Here is a 25,997-nt window from a genome sequence, read left to right on the forward strand (position 1 = left end):
ATACAAAAATTAGCGGGACATGGTGGTGCACATCTGTAATCCCAACTACTTGGGAGGCTGAGGCAGGAGACTCACTTGAACCTGGGAGGCAGAGGTTGCCATGAGCCAAGATCACGCTGCTGCACTCTAGCCTGGGTGACAGGGCAAAGACTCTGTCTCAAAAAAAATAATAATAAAAATTAAAGAAAAATAAGATCGGCATCTCAAAGAGATATCTGCATTCCCATGTTTACTGCAGAATTATTCATAATAGCCAAAATATGGAATCGACCTTTGAATGGATAAAAAAAAGTGCATATACACAATGGAATACTATTCAGCCCTATAAAAGAGGGAAATTCTGTCATTTGCAACAACAAGGACGAACCTTGAGGACATTATGCTAAGTGACATAAGCTAGGCACAGGAAGTCAAATACTGCATAATCTCACTTATATGAGGAATCTAAAACAGTCACACTCACAGAAGTAGAGAGAAGCATGATTTCTGGTTTATAGGTTACCAGAGGGTAGGGCAATCAGAAAGCGGGGTAGGCAGGGTAGGGAGATGCCAAGATGTTTGTCAAAGAGTACAGTTTCAGTCAGACAGGAGAAATAGGTTTTTGAGATCTATTCCACAGCAAGGTGACTACGGTTAATAATAATGTAACATATATTTCAAACTGCTAACAGTAGATTTTAAATGTTTGCACCACTAAAAAAAAAAATAAGTACATGAGGTGATGGATATGTTAATTTGCTTGATTTAATCATTCCATAATGTACACAATATACCAAAACATCAAACTGTACCTCATAAATCTATACAATTATTGTCAATTAAAAACTAAATAAAAGCACATGTATCCAAAAATAATACAAAAATAAAACAGGGCTCATAATATAGTGAGAGAGAGCTGCATACAGATAAAACTATAACAGTAGTCAGGTTATAAATTCTGTCATGGAAGTAGTCAAGTTTTGAATATCACTCAATATTGATAATTTTTCTTTTTCCTCCATTTAATTGTTAGGTTGTCAATTCACTATTTATAAAATATTTAAGGATATGGGTCAGAGGTAAGCAAAGCTTAAGGTCTGCTACTTCTTAAAAATTTAGGTGGCCAGGCGTGGTGGCTCACGCCTGTAATCCCAGCACTTTGGGAGGCCGAGGCGGGTGCATCACGAGGTCAGGAGATCGAGACCATCCTGGCTAACACAGTGAAACACCGTCTACTAAAAGTACAAAAAATTAGCCGGGCATGGTGGCGGGCGCTTGTAGTCCCAGCTACTAGGGAGGCTGAGGCAGAATGGCGTGAACCCAGGAAGTGGAGCTTGCAGTGAGCCAAGGTCGCGCCACTGCACTCCAGCCTGGGTGACAATGCAAGACTCCGTCTCAAAAAAAAAAAAAAAAAAAAAAAAAAAAAAAAAAAAAAGGCAAAAAGCACGATCTGGAAGAGTATTAAAAGCAGAAGTCAAAATATATTTGGAAATTGTGTGTTAAAATTGACATGCTATCATTTGTTCTCCTCCACTATTACTTTGGAGGATAAAATTAATCCTACCTCTATGTGAACGAAGCCATTAGCTTCCCAGAGAGAAAACAATACCTTATGGTTTCCCCAGTCTTGAGGAACAATCTTACTACTAGAAGTCTTAAGATAGGTAAGAGAGAATAGCTGGCCCAATACAATCTATCAACAGTTATGGAAACATAAACACCCTTCTGAAGAGGCCAGTTAAATAACATCAACTCTATAAGATTTTATAACTATAAAAATATCGTATTACATCATATTATATATTATATCATAGCACATATGTTCTAGATTACCATCTTTATCAATAAATGCTACTTTTATTTTTAAAATAGTTAATAAAAATAATTGTTGATAGTTACATATGACTCATCAGGACTGTCAATTATCCATCTGGGATAGCATCCTCATAATATCACTCCTGAAGAATGTAAATACAAAAAACTCAAATAAGGATTTGTTTAGTTGATTTTACTAGATGTGTATCACCTTTTGAGCCACTTAGGCATTAAAAAAATATTTTTTAAGAGCACGGTCTTGCCCTATTGTGCAGGCTGGAGTGCAGTGGTGTGTTTATAGCTCACTGCAGCCTCAAACACCTGGGCTCAAGTAATCCTCCTGCCTCAGCCTCCCAAGTAGCTGGGATTACAGGTGTGCACCACCATGCCCAGCTAATTTTTTTATTTTTTATTTGTAGATACAAGGTCTTACTATGTTGTCCAGGCTGGTCTCAAACTCCTGGCCTCAAGAGATCCTCCCATCTTGGCCTCCCAAAGTGCTGGGATTACAGGCATAAGCCACCTCACCATGTTCGAAAATTTCTATTACAGTATTTAGAAGGTCAATCTCCATAGCTTTGAAAGTTGATGAGATAAGTGCTAAGCTGGTATTAAATCATCTAACATACTTTTATTTTAATATCATCAAATATTGACACATTACTTCTATCATATTTTGGTTAACAAGACGTAAAACCTCAAGATTGACTTTTTCTTCCCGAAAGGGAGAAGGATGGAGAGAAAGAGACAAAAAGAGAAAGAAAGAAGGGAGGGAGGAAAACTTTTAGTAATTAAAGTGGGGGGGCATATTTCTCTTCTCATATCACTAAAAAGTTACACAGATATTAAAATATTTTTTCCATGGCCTGCAGATAAGTGGTTAAAGCAAAAGTAATTTTGTCATTTAGATTCTTTAAGATTCTTAATCTAGTTATTTTATTTGTAAAAACAGCACTTGCCCAAAACAAAATTTAAAAGCTGTAAATTTCTGTCGCTAATACAAAATATCTTTGAATACTTACAGCCTTACAAGTATTTAATCATTTACTAGAAAATAATTACAGATATTAGAACTACAAGTAAGTATAATTAAAAACTGATTATAAATGTTACAGTCACTATGGAAACAGTATGGTAGTTCCTCAAAAAATTAAAGATATATTTACATATGATCCAGCATTTCACTTCTGGTTATAAACCCAAAAGATTTGAAAGCAGAGACTCAAACAGACATATGTATACTGTACTCACGTTCACAGCAACATTATTCACAATAGTCAAAAGGTGGAAGGAACCTAAATGTCCATCAACAGATGAACTGATAAACAAAATGTGGTATATAAAGACAATGGAATATTAGCCTTAAAAAGGAATGAAATTCTGACATGCTACAATATGAATGAACCTTGAAGACACTGCGTTAAGTGAAATGATCCAGACACAAAAGAACAAACATATATGATTCCACTTACATGAGGTACCTAGAGCAGTCAAATTTTAGAGACAAAGCAAGAGTGGTGGTTGCCAGAGGCTGGGGGAAGGGGGAAATGGAGAGTTATTGTTAAGTGAGTACAGTTTCTATTTCGGAAGATGAAAACATTCTGGAAATGGATAGTGGTGACAGTTGCAACAATTTGAGTGTACACCACTGAACTATACACTTGAGCATTTGACAAACATATTCATTATATTAAGGCACCATGACTTAGACTAACCTGAAAACTCCAGCCCATTTCTTAAGCAGTGTTTCATTGTATTGGTCTCTTATTTCAAATAAAAGGTCAAAAAGTCGGTTCACTGGAAAACCATAACCCTAAAATACAAAAAAAAAAGCAGTTAAACAAGTGTACAAAAATATTCATTAAAAATGTTGAGAATACTAGAGAATCATTTGGAAGGAATCACTAGATCCCATTGTATGCCATTCTCACAGTAAGAAAAAAAAAAGATACACTTTGACTTTCTACTACATTGCATTCGGTAAAAAAGAGGTTCAGAAAGAGTTTTATGAGAATAGAATGGTTTTTCAATTTCTTCTCTCTCTTTTTAGTAATGATTACAGTGTTAGCCTTAAAAAGTATTAGAAGTCAGAGCTGGAGGAAAAAATTCAAGGTAAGTTTTTACATAACAGTGTCTTGGGAAGTGGTGCCTAAACAGGATACAAGAAGAAAAGGGAATGGATTCTGTCTGAGACAGGCTGGCTTCCTTTTGCACCTTCAATTTAAGACTGAGTTTGTCATACTGGGAAAATTTACATCTTTCCATTAAACATTCACACTTCCAAATTTTATTCTTTTCCAACTCCAAATTCATTGAAATCTTACCCATATCGGGACCAAACATTCTCTCTCACCTCACAGAATTCTCCACTTGTCTCTCCAAGGTTTCTCTCTCCATCTTTGTTCTTGAGCATATCTCCTTCCACATAAACCATTCCATAGGTTAACTTCTTACTCTACTACGTCTTTAACTTCCACAGGCACCTTTCTCTTGGCTAAATAAACATGCTAAATTGTCTCCCATCTTTAAGCCAAGAAAAACAAGAAGCCAAAACAGCTCTCCCTCAATTTTCTGTAGCCTGTCAGAGGCCTCTGTCACTCCCTTCATAGTCAAACGTACTACAATCTAACTCTCACTTCTATTCCTTTAAACTACTCAACAATGTCACAGACTATCTCCTAAATATCAAATTCAATGATCTCACTCTACCTGACATCTCTTTCTTGAAATTCTTCTGCTTTGAATTCTATAACACCAATCACTCTTCTTGTTCTCCTTTTACATCTACGAACAATCCTTCCAGTTTCCTTGTGTAACTTCTATCTCTATCCTTTAATCTTTTCTTCTAGCTCCCTAGGGCAATCTGAAGTCTAATGATTTCAACCTCTGATGATTACTTCAAATCTGTATCTCTAGCTAGGCCTCTCTAAATTCCAAATATTTAATTCCAACACCTGTTTCATCTCCAGTCAGCCAGCCAGCAAGTACATTAAACTTATTTCCTCTCTCCAATGAAATCAAGTATTCCTCTTATTTCCTATCCATAATAATAATACTATCATCAACCTAGTTTATCAACAGAGAATCTAGAAAACCATCTAAACACCCCACCCCTGCCACCCACACACACACACACACACACACACACACTGAGTAGTCACCAAATTCTTCTGTTTACCTTTTACAAATCAAATCTATCATTCTCCATCATCTACCCATCTTTCTTTCTTCCAGAAATATTCTTAGTGCCACGGCTTTATCTCAGGTCCTTAATATCTCTTACCTAGACCATTGTAAAAGCTTCCTAAACTAAAATTTCAACCATCTCTCTCTCTCAATCTATTTCCCAGATTCTCAAAATTCCATTCAAAAGTGTAAATCTGATTGTGCCATTCCTCTGCCTAAAAACTATAAAATGCTTACTAAAGTCCCACAAGATGTCCCATAATCTGGGTCAAACCACCTCATCAGTTTAATCACCACTATTTGCCCTTCCTTGTTCACACCGATATTCTACAGTTTCTAATACCACCAAGCTGCTCAGTTTCACTTTCACCACACCATGCTTTTATCTATAGTTTACACATGCTATTTTTTCTTCCATTAATGCCCTTTCCTTCTTATCTATTTGCTGAACTCATCCTTCAAAACCCAGCTCAAGTTTCAACTTTCTGTATAGCCTTCCTCAACTCCTAGAATCTAAGTTAGTTATTCCATCTTCTGCAAGCCCAAAGCTAACATATTGCTTGCTGCATTAGGATGCTTTATTAAACATTTTATTCGTTTACAAATAAACTGTGAATTTCTTGAAGCCAAGGACTTTTACGTCCCTACTGTCTTACTGACTTTTATGTCTCTGAGTCAGTCTGACATGTATTGGGTACTCAAAAAATGTTAATAAAGGAATCAATAAATGTTTACTTGTTATTTGCCTAATAGGCAGTAAGGAATATAAATATGCTGGTATTACTTTTTTACTTTATTGTTTAGTCAGCTTTGTTTTAGAAGATAAAATACTAGCATTTTAAAAAGCAAAATTTCCTTAGGGTGGCAAGGGCTGATTTAAAAACTAAATATTATGTAACATTCTTTAATTAGTTTTCATGAAAAGACACTTACCAGTTCTTCAATTAATAGTTATAAATTTAAAAGCCAGCAATCATTAATTCAGTATAAGATGGATCTAATACTCAGCCTGTCAGCTTTGAGTGAAATGAAAACACTGTATAAACTCTGAAAAAGTAGGAAGGACTGGTTTGACTTCTCCAGTCATATTTCAAAGCAATAATATGAGAAAGGTATCCTTGCAAGGGTTTATGTAACTATCATTGTTGCTTTTACAGTGCCAATATTACCTAAATATTATCTTTGACTTTTCTTTGATTCTCTGGAGAATTCCTTGGTACCGTATCAAATACTGTACATTCAGTTGTACTCAAAGTCCAGTCCAATAACTATTTATTACAGTCTACAAAGAAATAAGGACTTTGCACTAGAATACAAATTGATGCTGCTACCTATATTGAAAAAAGTCTTGCTTGTAGCAAGATGCCAACTGCACTAAACTTTGTACTGGGGGATATAGTTAATTTACATTCTGAGGAAAGTTCCTTTTTGTTATGGATCTAACAGATAATTTGCAGACTAGTAACAAACAGTTTGCAGACCAGTGGTCCCCAGACCACACTTTGAGAAGAAGTGCTTTAAGTCATTAAGAACAGCAAAAGTACTATCCAAAATTACTATTACTTTTGCTCTCCATGGCAAAAATTGCAATTACTTTTGCACTAACCTAATATCTCAAGCTACTTAGAAACGGGCCCCCAAAATTTGGACAGCCCCAAATAAAACTTCCCAAAAGTTTTCTTGCAGTGAGATCAATATTATACAGTCATCACAAAATTTATGAAAACAACAAAAAATCCCACATTGTTCCGCTGTTACAATATAAGCCATACAAATTAATATATAATAGACATGAGTGATAAAATAATTTACTAAAGGAGCTTGTGGAATCTTCCCTTTAGGTTTAAGAATAAAGTAGAAAACTATAATTCTAAGATGCAAAGACTCTTGTGACAAAGCAAATAGTTTAAATCAGGATTTCCCAAAGCATATTATATAAAGTTCTAGATCTAATAGATGTTCTAAGGGGGAAAAAGATTCAAGGGTCAAATATATTGGGAAAATGCTGCATAATCATCTTCCTTTTGAGAACTTACGGGTATAAATTTGCTATCAGAAAAGTTTTCAGTGGAGAAATATGTTTTACTTTTGGACCACAGGGCACTTTTTTTAAGTAACAGCTCTTATCACACTTTGGAAAATGCTAGTCTGTACTTCATGAAAAGTTACTTCTAACCATAAAATCCCACAAATTTACACAGGAAAAGAAAATGCAATCAATTCTTTATTATCTGTGATCAAGGAGGAAGGACAAGCTAGCAATCTCAAAACTTTGATACTGAAAATCACAAAAATATTGAGTTCTGAAATAATTTAGTTTTAATCTTATTTTTTATATTACTTTCAACATCTCAGGGGGTGATATTGTTCCTAATATCCAGGGGGGAATAGGATCATATTACTTCCAATATCACAGAGGGTGTACACCCCACTTGTGATATTGTTCCAAATATCCAGGAGGGGAGAGGATAATATTACTCCCAATATCGCAGAGGGTATAAAAACCCCCCGTGATATTTTTCCTAATATCGAGGAAGGAGAGAATATTACGTTAATATTGCAGAGGGTGTACACACCCCCCCGTGATATTGTTTCTAATATCCAGGTGGGAGAGGATGATATGACTCCCAATAACGCAGCAGGTGTGCAACTTGCCAGTGATATTGCTTTTAATATCCGAAGGGGAGAGGATAATATTACTCTCAATAAAAAGAAAAATCTTATTTTTTTGTTTGTTTCGTGTTTTTTGTTTGTTTTGAGACGGAGTCTCGCTCTGTTGCCCAGGAGAGCGCAGTGGCGTGATCTCGGCTCACTGCAACCTCCACCTCCTGGGTTCAAACAATCCTCCTTATTTTTAAAAAGAGAAAAACAACAACTCAAAAAAGTAAAGTGATTTGCTCATAGAACACATGGAAAACCAGAAACCAGGAAGAAAATGAACATACAGTTTTCAAATCATGTGTTTTCATACAAAGTATCATATTTAAAACTAAAAACAATTCTGAAATTAGTAATAAGCCCATTTTCACAAATAAGAATCTAAAGCTTAAAGAACCTGCAGGCATACAATTAGTCAACAGCACAGGCAGAACAGAAACTCCGAGTCTATGTGATTCTAGAACCCACTTCTCACTGCCCTAAGGCAGAATTTATATCTTGTAATTTCTAGTTCAGGGTTCCATTATACTCTGTATTCTTTTTTTTAACTGTAAAAATACTTTATTCTAACTGAATGATCAATATTTTAAAAGATGGTAGCATCCCTGAGTTCTGCCTAAGCTTCATAATTGAAAAGGAAGTGGGTAGGAATAGTCCTGGGTAATGGCAGAATACCAATATGTAGGTAAACATTTATTACTACTGATTTACTGCCACTAATCTACAATAACATAAATGAGTATAGCCTATATTTTGTATGTTTTTAAGTGATCAGAATAACCATTAATTTTTAGGTTATCACCCACCTGTAAAGTATCTGCAAATATTACAATAAGATTCTTCAGCTCCAGAACAAGATCAGGATCAGTGCAATAGGACTGAGGGTGGAAACACACAAACAAAACAAAACACGACAACAACAAACCAGAGTCATATGATTAAAAACTAAGAAATAAGAACTTGATAATGTTTCTTTTAATCTGCCAGACTTATAATAAGTTTAAAATTTTGGTTGGTTAGATCCACAACAGACCTTCTCTATTCAGTATAAACTTTTAGAGGGAGATCATAATATGATACTTATGATGCTTATATTTCAAAAGTTTTTAGATTTTAAGGAACTAGTTATTTAAACTGAAAAAGGTTTATATATAGACTATGTATTTTCATGTTTCATCTATTTACTTATTTTCCATCTTATAAAAGAGACACTATGTATTACTTTTTCCAATATAAGAATTACAATTTCATTATTTTCTTAGTAATTAACCAAAAGAAAATTATTAATTTCAAAGGGACAGTGAGATTTACTCTGTCCCTTTCATAGCACTTAATAAGATTTTGAAAGTGATATGCTGTATTTAATATGACTTCATGTTTGGTATCATGGAATTAACAGGAAACACACTTTAATTTTATACATTCAGAGCTGATCTGAATATCGATCATGATAAAATGTATTGTTCTTTATTAATATGTTAGGAAAAGTTGTAGTTCATTGGATAGTGTATCAAGAATCTACATTCCTGGTAAATAAAAATGCAGCTTATTTATAATGTTAATATCACATAAGCTAACAATCTTCAATTTTTTAAAATCTCAATGATCAATTATAAAATTATATAGACAAAATTTTAAGTATGAAAATATATTACTAAAGGTAAACTACTACAACTTTTAAAAAGGCCTATACTAAGTATTGTCTTTATAACATTAACATATTTGTTATTTATAGAAAAGGCATTAGGAAGATAGCTGATCATTTAATTTTCATCTATAAAAACCTCTCATTATACAAAGGTTCGATATTTCAAATTTTGAAAATTGCAAATTTTAAAGAAATTCATTATTATAGTATATTACTGTAAACTGTAAACATCGAAGAACAAGTTCTATTGAGTTTTAATGGTAGAGTTTATTTTAGAAACAAAGAATTGAAATGATAATTAAAAAAATTTTCTTCATGGTGCTTTTCAGGGATCTAATGAAGAGGTCAGTTGAGACTAATGAGACCTGCTTAATTCTTCATTTTCTATAACGCTAGAATAAAAGTGTTTTGGGAAGCCCCAGTCAGTTGCAAAATCATAGCCTGATATTACCAAACAAAAGCCTGACATTACTACTTCCAAATCTAAGCAACTACTAAAAAAATGCAGAATGATGGAGGTACAGTTTTACTCTGACATTATGCAGCTCAGAAGTTCCTGAAGTAACTGAATTAAAATTTTAGTAATATAAATTGTCTGACTTACTGAATGAGCTCTAAGGACAGCAATTATCTTTGAGAGGGCCATGTTCCAAAGTTCATCAGTGTATGCCCTGGTTACTAATCCTTGGGTCACATGTAAAATGTGATCTTCTACCACAAAGAACCTAAAAACAGTAATTACCAAAGCATGTGTTAAAAAAAAAAAAACCCAAATAGAAAATAAGTATTTCTGGCATTTAACATAATATAAAATTAATAATAGTTATTTCCATATTAGATACATACCCTACAATTTGAGTGAAATATCTTCTATAGCCATCAACTGTTTCATGCTTAAAATGAAAAATAAAAATCAATTTAAACCAATAAATACCGGTAACATAAAGGTAAGTTCCAAGTCACTACAACTTCATTAACAAATATTTATTGAGAGCCTAGTATATGCCACATACATTTTTAGGTATGAAGGATTTATTTGTAAATAACAAAAAGTCCTTACTCTCATGGAACGTACATTTGAAAGGAGATAAACAAGTTAAAAAGGAAATATGATTTCAGAACCCCCTTCTCAGCAGACTAGTCAAAGCTGTCATCACCTCTACTTTGACTAACGTATTATACCATCCTCCTATATAGTCTCCCCAACTTCCAGCCTGTCCCCTACAGTCTATTCTCTATATAGCTGCCAGAATGATATTTTTCAAATAGTAATCAGATTATATCTTCTGTCAAAACCTTTTATGGTTTTATGATTGCCTATTGTTTATAATTTTAACAAAAGGCATATAGAAAAATATTTGATCATTTGACTTTCATTCATAAAAAGTTTATTACATGAAATATTTCATATTTCAATTAAGTTCAAATGTTATGTTTTGCAAATTTCATAAATGTGATCAAATTGTCAAACATCTGGGGTTTTCTTCAGGTATTTTGGGGGAAGGACTGTTAATACGTTTTAGCTTAGAAATACTGTGATTGGAAAATATAGTCTACATGACACCAAATGCTTGATATTTCCTGATACTTGCTTTATAGCATACTATGTAGTCAAATTTTTAATAATGGTCCATGTGTGCTTGAAAAGAATATGTTCCTACAGTTGTTGAAATAGGATTCTATATATTCCATTAGATGAAGCCTATTAAGCATGTTTTGTATTCTTACTGATGTTATGTCTACTTGGTTTAGAAGATACTGACATATTTTAAAACTCACTATACTTGTGGATTTTTCTATTTCTCCTTGTAGTTGTGGCAGTTTTGCTTTAAATACTTTGAGTCAATGTTATCAAGTGCTTATAGGTTTAGAATTACCATTTTTATCAACTCAAAAGCACACAAATAACAAGAATTTTATTCTTATCATTCTAGCTTTCCCTGTATTATATAAAAGTGTATATACCCTGTTTCTATTCCTTCAGTAGTTACTCTGGAAATCACATTACACATCCTTAAGTAACCAAACTCTAAAACTAGTCAATGTTTTTACTCTTCTGCTGGACGCTTCAGACTGTAGGATAGTTTAATTTCACTAACTTCCATCTCATTCTGATGTTTATGTTATTGCTGTGTATTTTAATTCTATCTTATTTTTTTTCTTATTGCTGCTGCACAAATTAAAATTCTATGTTGTTTTAATGTCCATAATATTTTACATTATTTCCTACAGTCATTTTAGATTTACCTAAATATTTATACTTTTTTTGCTATTCATTCCTTCTTGCACCTCACATCTTCCATTTGGCATCACATTCCTTTTGTTTGAAGCATATCCTTAGAATCTCCTTAGTAAGCATGTCTTAGTGGCCAACTCTGCTCTTCTTTCTCTGAAAATGTCTATCTCTGCCCTTGTTTCACTGAATATAGAATCCTAAGTTGACAGTTACTTTTTTCAGAATTGAAAATATTTTATTGTTTTGTTTACTTGAAAATAACCTCTTTTCTCTTTGGGTACTTTTAAGATTTTCTGTTTATGTTTGTTTCTAAAGTTAAGTTTATTGAGGTATAATTTACATATAATAAAATTAACCCTTTTTTACATGTAGAGTTCACTGAGTTTTGACAAATGTAGACAGTTGTGTAACCACCGGAAAAATAAAAAAATACAACATTTCCACTCAGAAGGTTCCCTCCTCCCCTTTTGCAGAGAATTATCCTGCCGAACCCATAGCCCTTGGCCACTACTGATCCCATTCTGTCCTAGAGTTTTGTCTTTTCAAAAATGTCATATAACATAACTCATATTATATATAACTTTATTGTATATGAATTTTTTTCACTTAGAATAATACTTTTGAGATTCATCCATATCACTGCATGTATCAATTCCCTTTTAGTGCCGAGTAGTTCCATTATATAAAACGTACAATAATTTGTTTATACACATGGATGTACCACAATTTATTCACTAGTTCACAGACATTCAGATGTCTCTAGTTTTTGGTGTTTATACTAAAGCTACTACAAACATTCACATATGAGCCACTGTATAAAGATACATTTTCATTTCTCATGGATAAATACCTAGGAGCAGGACTGCTTATGCTTAACATTGTAACAAATTGCCAAACCATTTTCCAAAGTGGCAGTAAAATTTTGTATCTATCAGAAGTGTATGAGAGTTCCACTTGATTCACATCCTCACCAGCACTTGCTATTATCAATCCTTTCAATTTTAGTCATTCTAGTAAGTATGCAGTGTTATCTTATTGTGGTTTTAATTTGCATTTCCCTGATGAAAAAATTATACTGAGCATCTTCTCATGTGCTTATTTGCCATCAGTTTATCTTTGGTAAAATGTCTGTTCAAATCTTTTGTCCATTCCACGCTCCAGGAACAAAGCTGGATGGAGAATGGACAAAAGATTTGAATAGACATTTTACCAAAGATAAACTGATGGCAAATAAGCACGTGAGAAGATGTTCAGTATAGTTTTCTCACAATGAATATGCTAATTACTCTCATTTGATCATTACACATTATATATGTATCAAAATATCACTCTATGTCCCATAGATATGTACAATTATTATATGTCAACTAAAAAAAATAGCCTGACAGTTGTTCTTATATACACTTAAATTTGTTTCTCAATCATCTATTCTGTTCTATTTTCTGTTTATTCTAGTAAACTCAGTACTACACTAAAAAAAAAAAAGTCTTTTGTCCATTTTTAAATTGGTTTATCTGTCTTCAATTACTGAGTTATACAAGCTCTTTTTTTTTTTTGAGACAGAGTCTCGCTGTCGCCCAGGCTGGAGTGCAGTGGCGCCATCTCGGCTCACTGCAGGCTCCGCCCCCCGGGGTTCACGCCACTCTCCTGCCTCAGCCTCCCGAGTAGCTGGGACTACAGGCACCCGCCATCTCGCCCGCCTAATTTTTTGTATTTTTAGTAGAGACGGGGTTTCACTGTGTTAGCCAGGATGGTCTCGATCTCCTGACCTCGTGATCCGCCCGCCTCGGCCTCCCAAAGTGCTGGGATTACAGGACAAGTTCTTTACATATTCTGGATAAAGCCCCTTTTTAGACATGAGTTCTGCAAATATTTTCTCCAAGTCCGTATCTTGCCTTTTCCTTTCCTTTTTTTTTTTTTCCTGAGACGGAGTCTTGCTCTGTCGCCAGGCTGGAGTGCAATGGCACGATCTCAGCTCACTGCAACCTCCACCTCCCAGGTTCAAGCAATTCTCCTGCCTCAGCCTCCCTAGTAGCTGGGACTACAGGCACACACCACCATGCCCAGCTAATTTTTGTATTTTTAGTAGAGACAGGGTTTCACCATTTTTGCTAGGACGGTCTCGATCTCTTGACCTCATGATCCACCCGCCTTGGCCTCCCAAAGTGCTGGATTACAGGCATGAGCCAGCCTTTTCATTTTCTTAACAACACCTTTTGAAAAGCAGAAGTTTTAGATTTTGATGTTCAAATCATCTATTTTTTTCTTTTATAGCTCATGCTTTATGTATCTCACATAGGAAAATACTGTAAATACATTGTAGAATATTGTAGAACCCAAGGTAATAAAGATTTTATCCTTTGTTTTTTCCTAGAAGTTTACAATTTTAACTCTTACATTTAGGACCATGATCCACTTGAATTGTTGAAAGAGGTGAGTCAATATTCATTTTTTGCATATGGATAATTTAATTCTCTTGCAGTCAGAGGATAGACTTTGTATGATTTCAAGCTTTTTCTATTTATTTATTATTTTATTATTATTTTTTTTTGAGACAGAGTCTCACTCTTGTCGCCCAGGCTGGAGTGCAATGGTGCGATGTTGGCTCACTGCAACCCCCGCCTCCCGGGTTCAAGTGATTCTCCTGCCTCAGCCTCCCGAGCAGCTGGGATTACAAGCACGCACCACTACGCCTGGCTAATTTTTGTATTTTTAGCAGAGATGGGGTTTCACCATGTTGGCCAGGCTGGTCTCAAACTCTTGACCTTAGGTGATCCACCTGCCTCAGCCTCCCAAAGTGCTGAGATTACAGGCGTGAGCCACTGCACCCAGCCCAGCTTTTTATGTTTGCTGATGTTTGTTTCATGGCCCAGAATATGATATTGGTGAATCTTCCATGTGCACATGTAAAGTGTGTGTATTCTTCCATCTGGAGTGGAGTATTCAATAAATGTCAATCAGATCAAGATAGCTGATAACAGTTTTCAGGTCTTCTATTCCTCTTTATCTTTGGTGTTCTGCAATTTAATTATAAGGTTTCTAAGAGTGTGTTTCTTTTTATTTAAGGTACCTGAGATTCCTTGGACTTGACTCTGTGGATTTCTATTCTCATCTGTCCCAGAAAATTCTCAGCCATATGGCATCAAATATTCTTCAGTCTCATTTGCTCTATCCTCTTTCTGAAACTCCAATTAGATATATATTAGACTTCTCTGTATCCCTCATGTCTCACTTCAGTAATTTTTCCTTCTGTCTCTTTGTGATGCTTACTTCCATATAGTTTCTTCAGATTAACTAAGAGAGAATTCATCAACTGTTAAACCTATTGATAATATTTTTAACTTCAGTTAATATGTATTTAATTTCTAGATATTCTACCTGATATTTCTTCACATCTATTTGGTCATTCTTTATAGTTTCTGTTCCCTATTTATATTAGCAAGCTTGGCTTTTATTTCTTTAAATATACTAAGTAGCACTATTATATACTCTATGGCTAATAATTCAAACATCAAGTCTTTCAGAATCTATTTTTGTTGTTAATATTTCTTATGATTCTCACTCGTTTGGTAATTATTTCTGACTGTGAATTGCTCAGTTTAACTCTGGAATGAAGGTGCAGAGATCTGTATTTGCTTCTGCCAGGCACTTGGAGATAGTATCAGGATGGAAATACTTTAAACGTTGAGCTTGAGATGTCTTTGACTATCCATGTATGATGAATTTGGGTTGCAAACACAAGTGGTAACAAACTGCTTGTTATGAATTCTCAGAGGAATTTTTTCTCTCGTTCACTCAGCACTAAGATTTGAGATAGGTAATTTTCCTTACAGTATTCGCCAGAGGGAACAGAAGGATTTTTAGATGGTTTTATCTCTAGCTCATCCTAATAATGGGGCTTTAAATCCTTTGGAGTCTCAGCTTTACAAGGGAGACAATCTCTTAATAGACTCCTACTTTGGGTGGGCTCTGGGCTTAGCCCTCTGTACCCAATGTCCTCAAAACTCATGCTTTCCTACTCAGCAGATGCTCCTAGGATAAAAGCTATATTCAGTGTTTCATTAAACCTATCTGCGTTTCTGCCTTCATTTGGGTTTTCCTGTTTTGATTGTTTTATAGTCAGATGTATTGAGGTATTAGTCACATACAATAAAACTCTTTAATATTCAGTTTCTATGAGTTTTACAAACACATCTACTAATGTAACTATCACCACAACCAATATATAGAACAGTTCCTTATTCACTTAGTTTCTGGTCTTTTCGTTTGTTTGTTTTAAATGTCTATCTAGCATCTTCAGTTGTATTTTCAGTGGGACAATTAATCAAGGTACATAATCCACTATATTGTCAGAAACTAATTATCATTCCCTGATATTTCTTGTTGGTCCTTTTTTTTTTTTTTAAATTCGCTATCTTTCCTAATAGAATGTAAGCTCATGAGAGAAGGGACTTATCTATTTGGCTCACTGCTGTACCCTTAGCACCTAAACCAATGTTTGGAAATGGCAGGTGTTCAATAAATATTTGTAGTTGAATGAACAGTGATACATGCTCTGAAGAAATTAAAACAGGATAAGGGGACAAAAAGTGACAACATAACCAATTCAAAATATCGCATACTTACCATATTCGACTGGGGTTGCAATACCAGTCTTGCTTGTTTCTTTCTTTGTTTTCGATAATAGTTTTCAAATGTTTCCTCATCACCCTAAAATAAAATCAGCAGAGTAATGAAAAATACACATACACACACACAACTAAAACAGATACTTCTTTACCCCTGAGAGTCACTTTAAATTTTCTAACTAGAATGTAAATGTTTAATAGCATTTCATACAGAATGTCAAGAAAAAGTTTTGCCATTATAGTTTAAAGATAGTAATTTTTTTGTATCATGACTATTAGGAAGAATAAAGTTATGTTTAAACAATTTGACACCTACCAAACTTATTACTTAGGCTTTATAGATTTTTGATTGACCAAACCAAAATATGGCTATCAGTGAGGGAAGCCCAGTGAAAGATTAGCTTCAAAGCCTAAACTTCTGAGCACGTTATACAAGGCCCTACATGTAACATGGGCATGTTATACAAGCCCCTGCCTCATCTCTTGCTACTCTTTCACTCTCAATATATCCATATACTGCTCTCTTTTCACTTCCAGGCTTTTGTGCAGGCTATTTCTGAAATAAGTTTCCCAGTTTCCTTTTCCCATATGATTTTTTACTCATCCTTCAGGACTCACCAGAGATATCACTTCCTTTAGAAAGCTTTCCCTAACTTCTGAAGGCTTGTTATTTTCTGTTCTCTCATAGCAACCTGTACTTCCCTATCATAGCACTTACACCATGCTATAATTTCTTGGTTAGTCTATCTCAGTGCTGTCCAGTGGAACTCCCTGTGATGATGAACGTTTTCTATGTCTGCGCTGTCTAAAATGGTAGCCCACTAGTCACATGTGGCTATAGAGCATTTGAAATGCGGCCAATCTAATGAGACATTGACTTTTACATTTAAATTTTAATTATTTTAGTAACTACATATAGCTAGCAGCTACATTATCCAATAACAGAGATCTATCTTTACTACCTGACTCTATTAGAACATGGTCCACATTCCATCTAGCTCATCACTGTATCCTTACCACTTAGAAGAATGCTTGGCATGCAGAAGGCACTCAATAAATATTAGCTAAGTGAATAACTGAAAAAATAAATTAATTACTATACATCAATCCCCTCTGTCTTCTTCACTGCTTAAAGAGAAACCATCCAACATCAGAAGGAAAGGTTGAGAACCATTTCCCTAATCATCTAAGGCTCCAAAGTAAAAAAAAAAAAACTAACTACAGGAAAAAAAATGTCAAAAGCCACATTTTCACTGCAAAAAAGTCTGATTTTATTTTCTTCATACTTAAGTAGCTACAAAAAACACGACTTTTCTTAGTGCTGTCTAAAGTAAACTTAAAATTCAGAAAATATTTTTACCTAGGTATCCTATACGAAACTTTTCCCAATTATTTTATACGTAAACAATTAAAATAATTTCAATAAGCTATAATGTCCCTCACACAGTTTTAATATGGTAACTAATTTTTTCACCATAATTTTAAATAAATGCAGAGGATATAATGCATTTAAAGATAAAATGGAATTTAAAATAAAACTGCTAAATCCTCATTTAAACATATCCAGCCATCACTCATTTAAAAAAATATGGGGCCAGGCATAGTAGCTCACGCTTTAATCCCCGCAACTTGGGAAGCAAAAGCAGGAGGATCACTTGAGGCCAGGAGTTTGGGACCAACCTGGGCAACATGGTGAGACTCCATCTCTACAAAAAATTTAAAAATTAGCAAGGCATGGTGGTACGTGCCTGTAATCCCAACTACTCAAGAGGCTGAGACAAGAGGATTGTTTGAGTTCGGGAGTTCAAGGCTACAGTGAGGTATGATCATACCACTGCACTCCAGTTGAGGCAACAGAGTGAGACCTCATCTCTTTTTTCTTTTTTTTTTTTCATTTTTCTTTTCTCCTCAGATTCCTTTTTACCATGAAACCCCATATCTAAAAAAATATAAAACATATAAATATAGAGAGATACATGAACACATTATTCCTTAACATTTAGAAAGTCTACATTTTTCTTTTTGAACTCTTATTTCCAGTCCATTATCCTTACAGAATTTATTCTAACTTAATTTTAAAAAACATTGTCTAATATGATATGTTTTACTCTTATCTTTGAGATTATAAGGCTTTAGGTGTTATGGTGGGCTTTTTTTCTTCTGGGTGTAATTATCATAATCAGTACTTAACTGATGCAAACGGCCTAAGTATATCATACATTTTGATAATGAGTAAACCCAAAAGTACATTTTTATTGGAAATAAATATCTTAATAGAATGAGTGAGACTTTTTTTTCCCCATTAATAACACACTTTCTGGTTCAAATTCTGACCTGCAGACTTAGGGCATTTGATTTATTTTTTTTTTAAAGTCCACCCTAAAACCTAAAATCTAATTAGCAAAGCCAGTCCACATGATCAAACTAAGAAGTCAAACTGTATTAAGTGTCTCTCAAGAAAAGTCTGACTCCAAGTTTCACTTCAAAAAAAGTAAAGATGAGGCTGAAATCAGAGGATTGCTCGAGGCCAGGAGTTCACGATCAGCCTGGGCAACATGTCAAGGTGTCTCTTTAATAAACAATTTTTTTTTAATTAGCCAGGCATAGTGGCATGCACCTGTAGTCCCAGCTACTCGGAAGGCTGAGGCAGGAGGATCACTTGAACCCAGGAATTCAAAGCAGCAGTGAGCTATAATCTCACCACTGCACTCCAGGCTGGACAACAGCGAGACCCCATCTCTTAAACAAAACAAACAAACAAACAAAAAAAAAATTACATCATGAAAAACACTAAGAAATTATGGGTTTACACCATAATATCACCAACGCCAGGTGCACTGGCTTACGCCTGTAATCCCAGCACTTTGGGAGGCCGAGGAGGATGGATCACTTGAGGCCAGGAGTTCGAGACCAACCTGGTCAACACGGTGAAACTCTGTTTTTACTAAAAATACAAAAATTAGCCATACGTGGTAGCACACACCTGTAATCCCAGCTACTTGGGAGACTGAGGCATGATAATTGCTTGAACCTTGGAGGCAGATGTTGCAGTGAGCCAAAATCACACCACTGCACTCCAGCCGGGGCAACAGAGCACGACTCTGTCTTAAAAAAAAAATTTATGGAATTACAAACAGCAGTCTATATTATTTAAACCCAGTGTGCTTGTTTTGTGAATTCACACACCTTAAAATCAAGATAATAAATCAGTTTCTCATTACTTATTCTGTTTCTCATTACTTTACAATAATGCAATAATATACAACTAAAATTCTAAGCTTTTCTGAAGTAAGAAGCATAATAAACAATACTACATGCCTTCCTTTAATATGTGGACATACATAAAACTGTTGTTCAACTTTTGGAAATAATTAAATACAACCAAGTATAAAAATCAGGGATATAAAAAAGAATAAAATAATATTTTTTGGAGCAACCTGGGTGGAACTAGAGACCATTATCCTAAGTGATGGAACTCAGGAACGGAAAACCAAATACCGCATATTCTCACTTATTGGTGGGAGCTAAGCTATGGGTATACAGGGGCATGTGGAGTGGTATAATGAACATTGGAGATTCGGAAGTGGGGTGAAGGATGAAAAAAGTCACCTATTGGGTACAATGTACACTATTCAGGTGACAAGTACACTAAAAGCCTAGACTTCATTACTATACAATTCATCCACATAACCAAAAATCACTTGTACCCCTAAAGCTACTAAAATAAATAAAAATACATAAATAAAATGCACCCCTACTAATCAATAAATCAAACAATAAAATCAGGCATAACTCCATTAATTTCATTAGACATGATGACCATCTTTTTTCTGGGTGTTTAAAAAAAGAGAATGGTATACGCTGCTAAAAATGAATAGCCAGGGTTTACTTTAAATATGAAGTAGAAAACATTAAACAATTGGACTTAGACTTATGACAGCTAAACAGCTTTACCCACTTTATCGAATCATAATGTACATGAATATGAAAAAATAAGGTTAGCCAGTGTAACTTAAAATTTTTGGCAGCCCCAGAAAACACTCCATTTATGTTTAAAAGATACAGCTTTACTAACCCATATCATTTGGCTGTTTAAAGGTGTTTTTCTTTACAGCAAATGATACACCCTAACAAAGAGTATTAAGATTAGCCAAAATCATTGTTTACATTTAAACACACAGGACATAGTTTTAGCAATCAAAATTCTCTGTGTTCTCTTTGCTGTACTCTCACAGGGACTCTCTCTTAAAAGCAATATACTTGTTGTCAATAGCTAGGGGGAAAAAGAACAGGTCATTAAATGAAGGCAGAAATAAAGATGTTCTTTGAAACCAACGAGAACAAAGACACAACATACCAGAATCTCTGGGACACATTCAAAGCAGTGTGTAGAGGGAAATTTATAGCACTAAATGCCCACAAGAGAAAGCAGGAAAGATCAAAAATTGACACCCTAACATCACAATTAAAAGAACTAGAAAAGCAAGAGCAAACACATTCAAAAGCTAGTAGAAGGCTAGAAATAACTAAAATCAGAGCAGAATGGAAGGAAATAGAGACACAAAAAACCCTTCAAAAAATTAATGAATCCAGGAGCTGGTTTTTTGAGAAGATCAACAAAATTGATAGACCGCTAGCAAGACTAATAAAGAAGAAAAGAGAGAAGAATCAAATAGATGCAATAAAAAATGAAAAAGGGGATATCACCACCGATCCCACAGAAATACAATCTACCATCAGAGAATACTACAAACACCTCTATGCAAATAAACTAGAAAATCTAGAAGAGATGGATAAATTCCTCGACAAATACACCCTCCCAAGACTAAATCAGGAAGAAGTCGAATCTCTGAATAGACCAATAACAGGTTCTGAAATTGTGGCAATAATCAATAGCTTACCAACCAAAAAGAGTCCAGGACCTGATGGATTCACAGCTGAATTCTACCAGAGGTACAAGGAGGAACTGGTACCATTCCTTCTGAAACTATTCCAATCGATAGAAAAAGAGGGAATCCTCCTAACACATTTTATGAAGCCAGCATCGTCCTGATACCAAAGCCAGGCAGAGACACAACCAAAAAAGAGAATTTTAGACCAATATCCTTGATGAACATTGATGCAAAAATCCTCAATAAAATACTGGCAAACCGAATCCAGCAGCACATCAAAAAGCTTATACACCATGATCAAGTGGGCTTCATCCCTGGGATGCAAGGCTGGTTCAACATACGCAAATCAATAAATGTAATCCAGCATTAAACAGAACCAAAGACAAAAACCACATGATTATCTCAATAGATGCAGAAAAGGCCTTTGATAAAATTCAACAACCCTTCATGCTAAAAACTCTCAATAAATTAGGTATTGATGGGACGTATCTCAAAATAATAAGAGCTATATATGACAAACCCACAGCCAATATCAACTGAATGGGCAAAAACTGGAAGCATTCCCTCTGAAAACTGGCACAAGACAGGGATGCCCTCTCTCACCGCTCCTATTCAACATAGTTCTGGAAGTTCTGGCCAGAGCAATCAGGCAGGAGAAGGAAATAAAGGGTATTCAATTAGGAAAAGAGGAAGTCAAACTGTCCCTGTTTGCAGATGACATGATTGTATATCTAGAAAATCCCATTGTCTCAGCCCAAAATCTCCTTAAGCTGATTAGCAACTTCAGCAAAGTCTCAGGATACAAAATCAATGTACAAAAATCACAAGCATTCTTGTACACCAATCACAGACAAACAGAGAGCCAAATCATGAGTGAACTCCCATTCACAATTGCTTCAAAGAGAATAAAATACCTAGGAATCCAATTTACAAGGGATGTGAAGGACCTCTTCAAGGAGAACTACAAACCACTGCTCAATGAAATAAAAGAGGATACAAACAAATGGAAGAACATTCCATGCTCATGGGTTGGAAAATCAATATCGTGAAAATGGCCATACTGCCCAAAGTAATTTATAGATTCAATGCCATCCCCATCAAGCTACCAATGACTTTCTTCACAGAATTGGAAAAAACTACTTTAAAGTTCATATGGAACCAAAAAAGAGCCCGCATCGCCAAGTCAATCCTAAGCCAAAAGAACAAAGCTGGAGGCATCACACTACCTGACTTCAAACTATACTACAAGGCTACAGTAACCAAAACAGCATGGTACTGGTACCACAACAGAGATATAGATCAATGGAACAGAACAGAGCCCTCAGAAATGATGCCGCATATCTACAACTATCTGATCTTTGACAAACCTGACAAAAACAAGAAATGGGGAAAGGATTCCCTATTTAATAAATGGTGCTGGGAAAACTGGCTAGCCATATGTAGAAAGCTGAAACTGGATCCCTTCCTTACACCTTATACAAAAATTAATTCAAGATGGATTAAAGACTTAATGTTAGACCTAAAACCATTAAAATCCTACAAGAAAACCTAGGCAATACCATTCAGGACATAGGCTGGGCAAGGACTTCATGTCTAAAACACCAAAAGCAATGGCAACAAAAGCCAAAATTGACAAATGGGATCTAATTAAACTAAAGAGCTTCTGCACAGCAAAAGAAACTACCATCAGAGTCAACAGACAACCTACAGAATGGGAGAAAATTTTTGCAACCTACTCATCTGACAAAGGGCTAATATCCAGAATCTACAATGAACTCAAACAAATTTACAAGAAAAAAACAAACAACCCCATCAAAAAGCGGGCAAAGGACATGAACAGACACTTCTCAAAAGAAGACACTTATGCAGCCAAAAAACACATGAAGAAATGCTCATCATCACTGGCCATCAGAGAAATGCAAATCAAAACCACAGTGAGATACCATCTCACACCAGTTAGAATGGCCATCATTAAAAAAGCAGGAAACAACAGGTGCTGGAGAGGATGTGGAGAAATAGGAACACTTTTACACTGTTGGTGGGACTGTAAACTAGTTCAACCATTGTGGAAGTCAGTGTGGCGATTCCTCAGGGATCTAGAACTAGAAATACCATTTGACCCAGCCATCCCATTACTGGGTATATACCCAAAGGACTATAAATCATGCTGCTATAAAGACACATGCACACGTATGTTTATTGTGGCACTATTCACAATAGCAAAGAGTTGGAACCAACCCAAACGTCCAACAACGATAGACTGGATTAAGAAAATGTGGCACATATACACCATGGAATACTATGCAGCCATAAAAAATGATGAGTTCGTGTCATTTGTAGGGACATGGATGAAACTGGAAAACATCATTCTCAGTAAACTATCGCAAGGACAAAAAACCAAACACCGCATGTTCTCACTCATAGGTGGGAATTGAACAATGAGAACTCATGGACACAGGAAGGGGAACATCACATTCCGGGGACTGTTGTGGGGTGGGGGGAGGGGGGAGAGACAGCATTGGGAGATATACCTAATGCTAAATGACGAGTTAATTGGTGCAGGAAATCAACATGGCACATGGATACATGTGTGACAGGCCTGCACGTTGTGCACATGTACCCTAAAACCTAAAGTATAATTAAAAAAAAAAAGATATTTGTTCAGAGATGTTCAAGCTCTCAGTTACAAGATGCTTGAGCCAGAAACAGAAAAGTCTGAGTATAGTGCCATTGATACATTGTCATGTGTGTCTGTGTGTGTGTATGTGTGTGTGTGTGACAGAGAGAGAGAGAGAGACAGTTATAATAAAATATAAAAGTGTCATCTTCCTCAAGTAATTCTGACCATCTGTTGTCTCAGCTCATCTTAGGTTCATAGCTGTGTTGTTTCTCTTAGGGCTAAGTTGAGAGTATAATTTTTTTTTTTGAGTGGGATATATTTTTTTTTAATTATTGTGCTTTGGGTTTTGGGGTACATGTGCACAACGTGCAGGTTTGTTGCATATGTATCCATGTGCCATGTTGTTTTTATTAAACTTAATATAGAATTGGAAAAAAAAAAAAAAAAAGAACAGGTCATTAAAAGGAAACTATCGTTATTCCTACCTATGTCATTACTCCTTACTACATATCTAAATTCAGAATATCCTACCACAGGACAAAATATACTGTTTCTAACATGATTTACCCTTAACAGAAATTTGTGCAAAAATGGACAGGAAGGAACTCCTAATACAGTTCCTTGATTAATAATTAAAGGAGACTTCTCCTTTATTTGGCACCCTGGAAGTTTTTACACCTCAAGACAATGCACCATGGTAGTACTGAAGGTGCTGAAGGTAGTACTGAAGTAGTGAAGGGTATGATTTTCATTTATAAAGTAAATGTGGTAGCCTTCAAAATGGCCTCCAAAGATCCCCACCTCATGGTATTTATACCCTTGTGTTGTCCCCTCCCACAATGCACCTGAGTTAATCTATGTGATGAATAGGATAAAGCAGAAAGAATGGTATGTCACTTCTGAGATTGTGTTATAAAAGGAATGATGGCTTCCACCTTGGTTTCTCTCCTGGATGACTCACTCTGGGGGAAGCCAGCTGCCATGCCATGAGGACTTTCAGGCAGCCTGGTAGACACCCCATGTGGCAAGGAACTGAGGCCTTCTACCAACAGCCATCATAGAGGCAAATCCTCCAGCCCCTGTTAAGCCTTCAGATGACAGTAGTCCTCATGACATATTGACTAGAATCTCATAAGAGACCTGTAGCCAGAACCAGCCAGCTAAGCCACTCCCTGACTGCTAACCCTGTGAAATAATAATGTTTGTTGTTTGAAGGCAGTGTGTTATGCAGCAATTGGTAACTAATATGGTCACTATCTTAGGTAGCTCTCCTAGGAACAGAATCTGAGATCAATGATAAACTAAAGAAATGTTCAAGAAGGAAACTGTTCAAGAAGTGAAGAAAGTTAAAAGGAACAAGAGGAAGACAACCAAGGGTACCATCTAAGGCAAAAAATTGTGTGCCTGATTCCACACTGCAACTTCAGAGCAGAAGTTATACCTCAGTGTTGCCCTAATCTAGGCAAGGAAGCTAGGCTTTCAAACACCATATCCACACACCATAACTTATTAATCTCAACCCTGGTAATCTGATGTGGGGTAGCTTCTAGCTGAAAAGGGACCCAAGGGAATCTGAGCAGAGCACCAATAGTAAGAGAAGAACTATTTTGAAGACAGGTTGGGCTTCCCAAACAGATCATTTTTAGAAAGAAAGCCGTGGACCTAAAATTTATTTCCCAAAAGTTTCTAGGCCAGGGCCCCTTGGAAAGCTTTCATATACCCTTAAAAACTTCTAGGGCAGCAATTCGCACACTATATTTGGTATTCATCAGATAATTAGGAAATTAACTCATTCAATATTCAGTATTCTAAGAAAAATGATCCCTATACTCAAAGTTTAGGACACGGCCAGCTAAGTAAAGTCAGAGAAGCTCTTAGGACTTCTCAAAGTCTGAAAAATGATAAGCTATGATAAGCTATATTGTGAATATTGTGTGCAGCATTTTCCAAAGAGAATCCCTTTTTTTGACATTACACCTATTTTCCTTTCATGGAATACTCATATTTGATCAAATAGAGTAGGATACCTTAGGATTTTGGACATAGAGCTTTTCTGGCTAAAGTAGACTTACAGTCAACAGTCCTTGAAAGCATACGTATTAATGTAACCCTTTTATAATAACCCCTTTAACATTTACTGCCTGATATTTTATACCAGGTCCTATACCAAGCACTTTTATTATTTATATTGACTCTAATACCCAACATAGCCTTAGAAATTGTTAACCATATTTTGCAAATGAGGAACTCAAATAAGGGAAGTAATTTTCCCAATGCTATAATGCTGGGAAATGGCAGAACTGGAATAACGAGTAGAAGGAGGAAGAGTTGTAAC

At 35.4% G+C, this 25,997-nt stretch overlaps 1 protein-coding gene across 4 annotated transcripts in view; it reads right to left on the minus strand.

Annotated features, from left to right (window-relative positions):
• Positions 1-25,997, minus strand: part of EXOC6 (exocyst complex component 6) — a 217,077-nt gene that overhangs the window by 116,152 nt on the left and 74,928 nt on the right. For all 4 annotated transcript variants that reach the window (XM_030809250.1, XM_030809251.1, XM_030809252.1 and 1 more), the window contains exons 9-13: positions 16,149-16,232; positions 10,133-10,179; positions 9,891-10,011; positions 8,445-8,516; positions 3,510-3,607 (exon numbers count right to left, since the gene is read on the minus strand). In XM_030809250.1, coding sequence (XP_030665110.1) covers positions 3,510-3,607; positions 8,445-8,516; positions 9,891-10,011; positions 10,133-10,179; positions 16,149-16,232 — 422 coding nt within the window. The remainder of the gene's footprint in view (positions 1-3,509; positions 3,608-8,444; positions 8,517-9,890; positions 10,012-10,132; positions 10,180-16,148; positions 16,233-25,997) is intronic.

Source organism: Nomascus leucogenys, chromosome 3 (assembly GCF_006542625.1).
Source record: "Nomascus leucogenys isolate Asia chromosome 3, Asia_NLE_v1, whole genome shotgun sequence".
NCBI lineage: Eukaryota > Metazoa > Chordata > Mammalia > Primates > Hylobatidae > Nomascus > Nomascus leucogenys.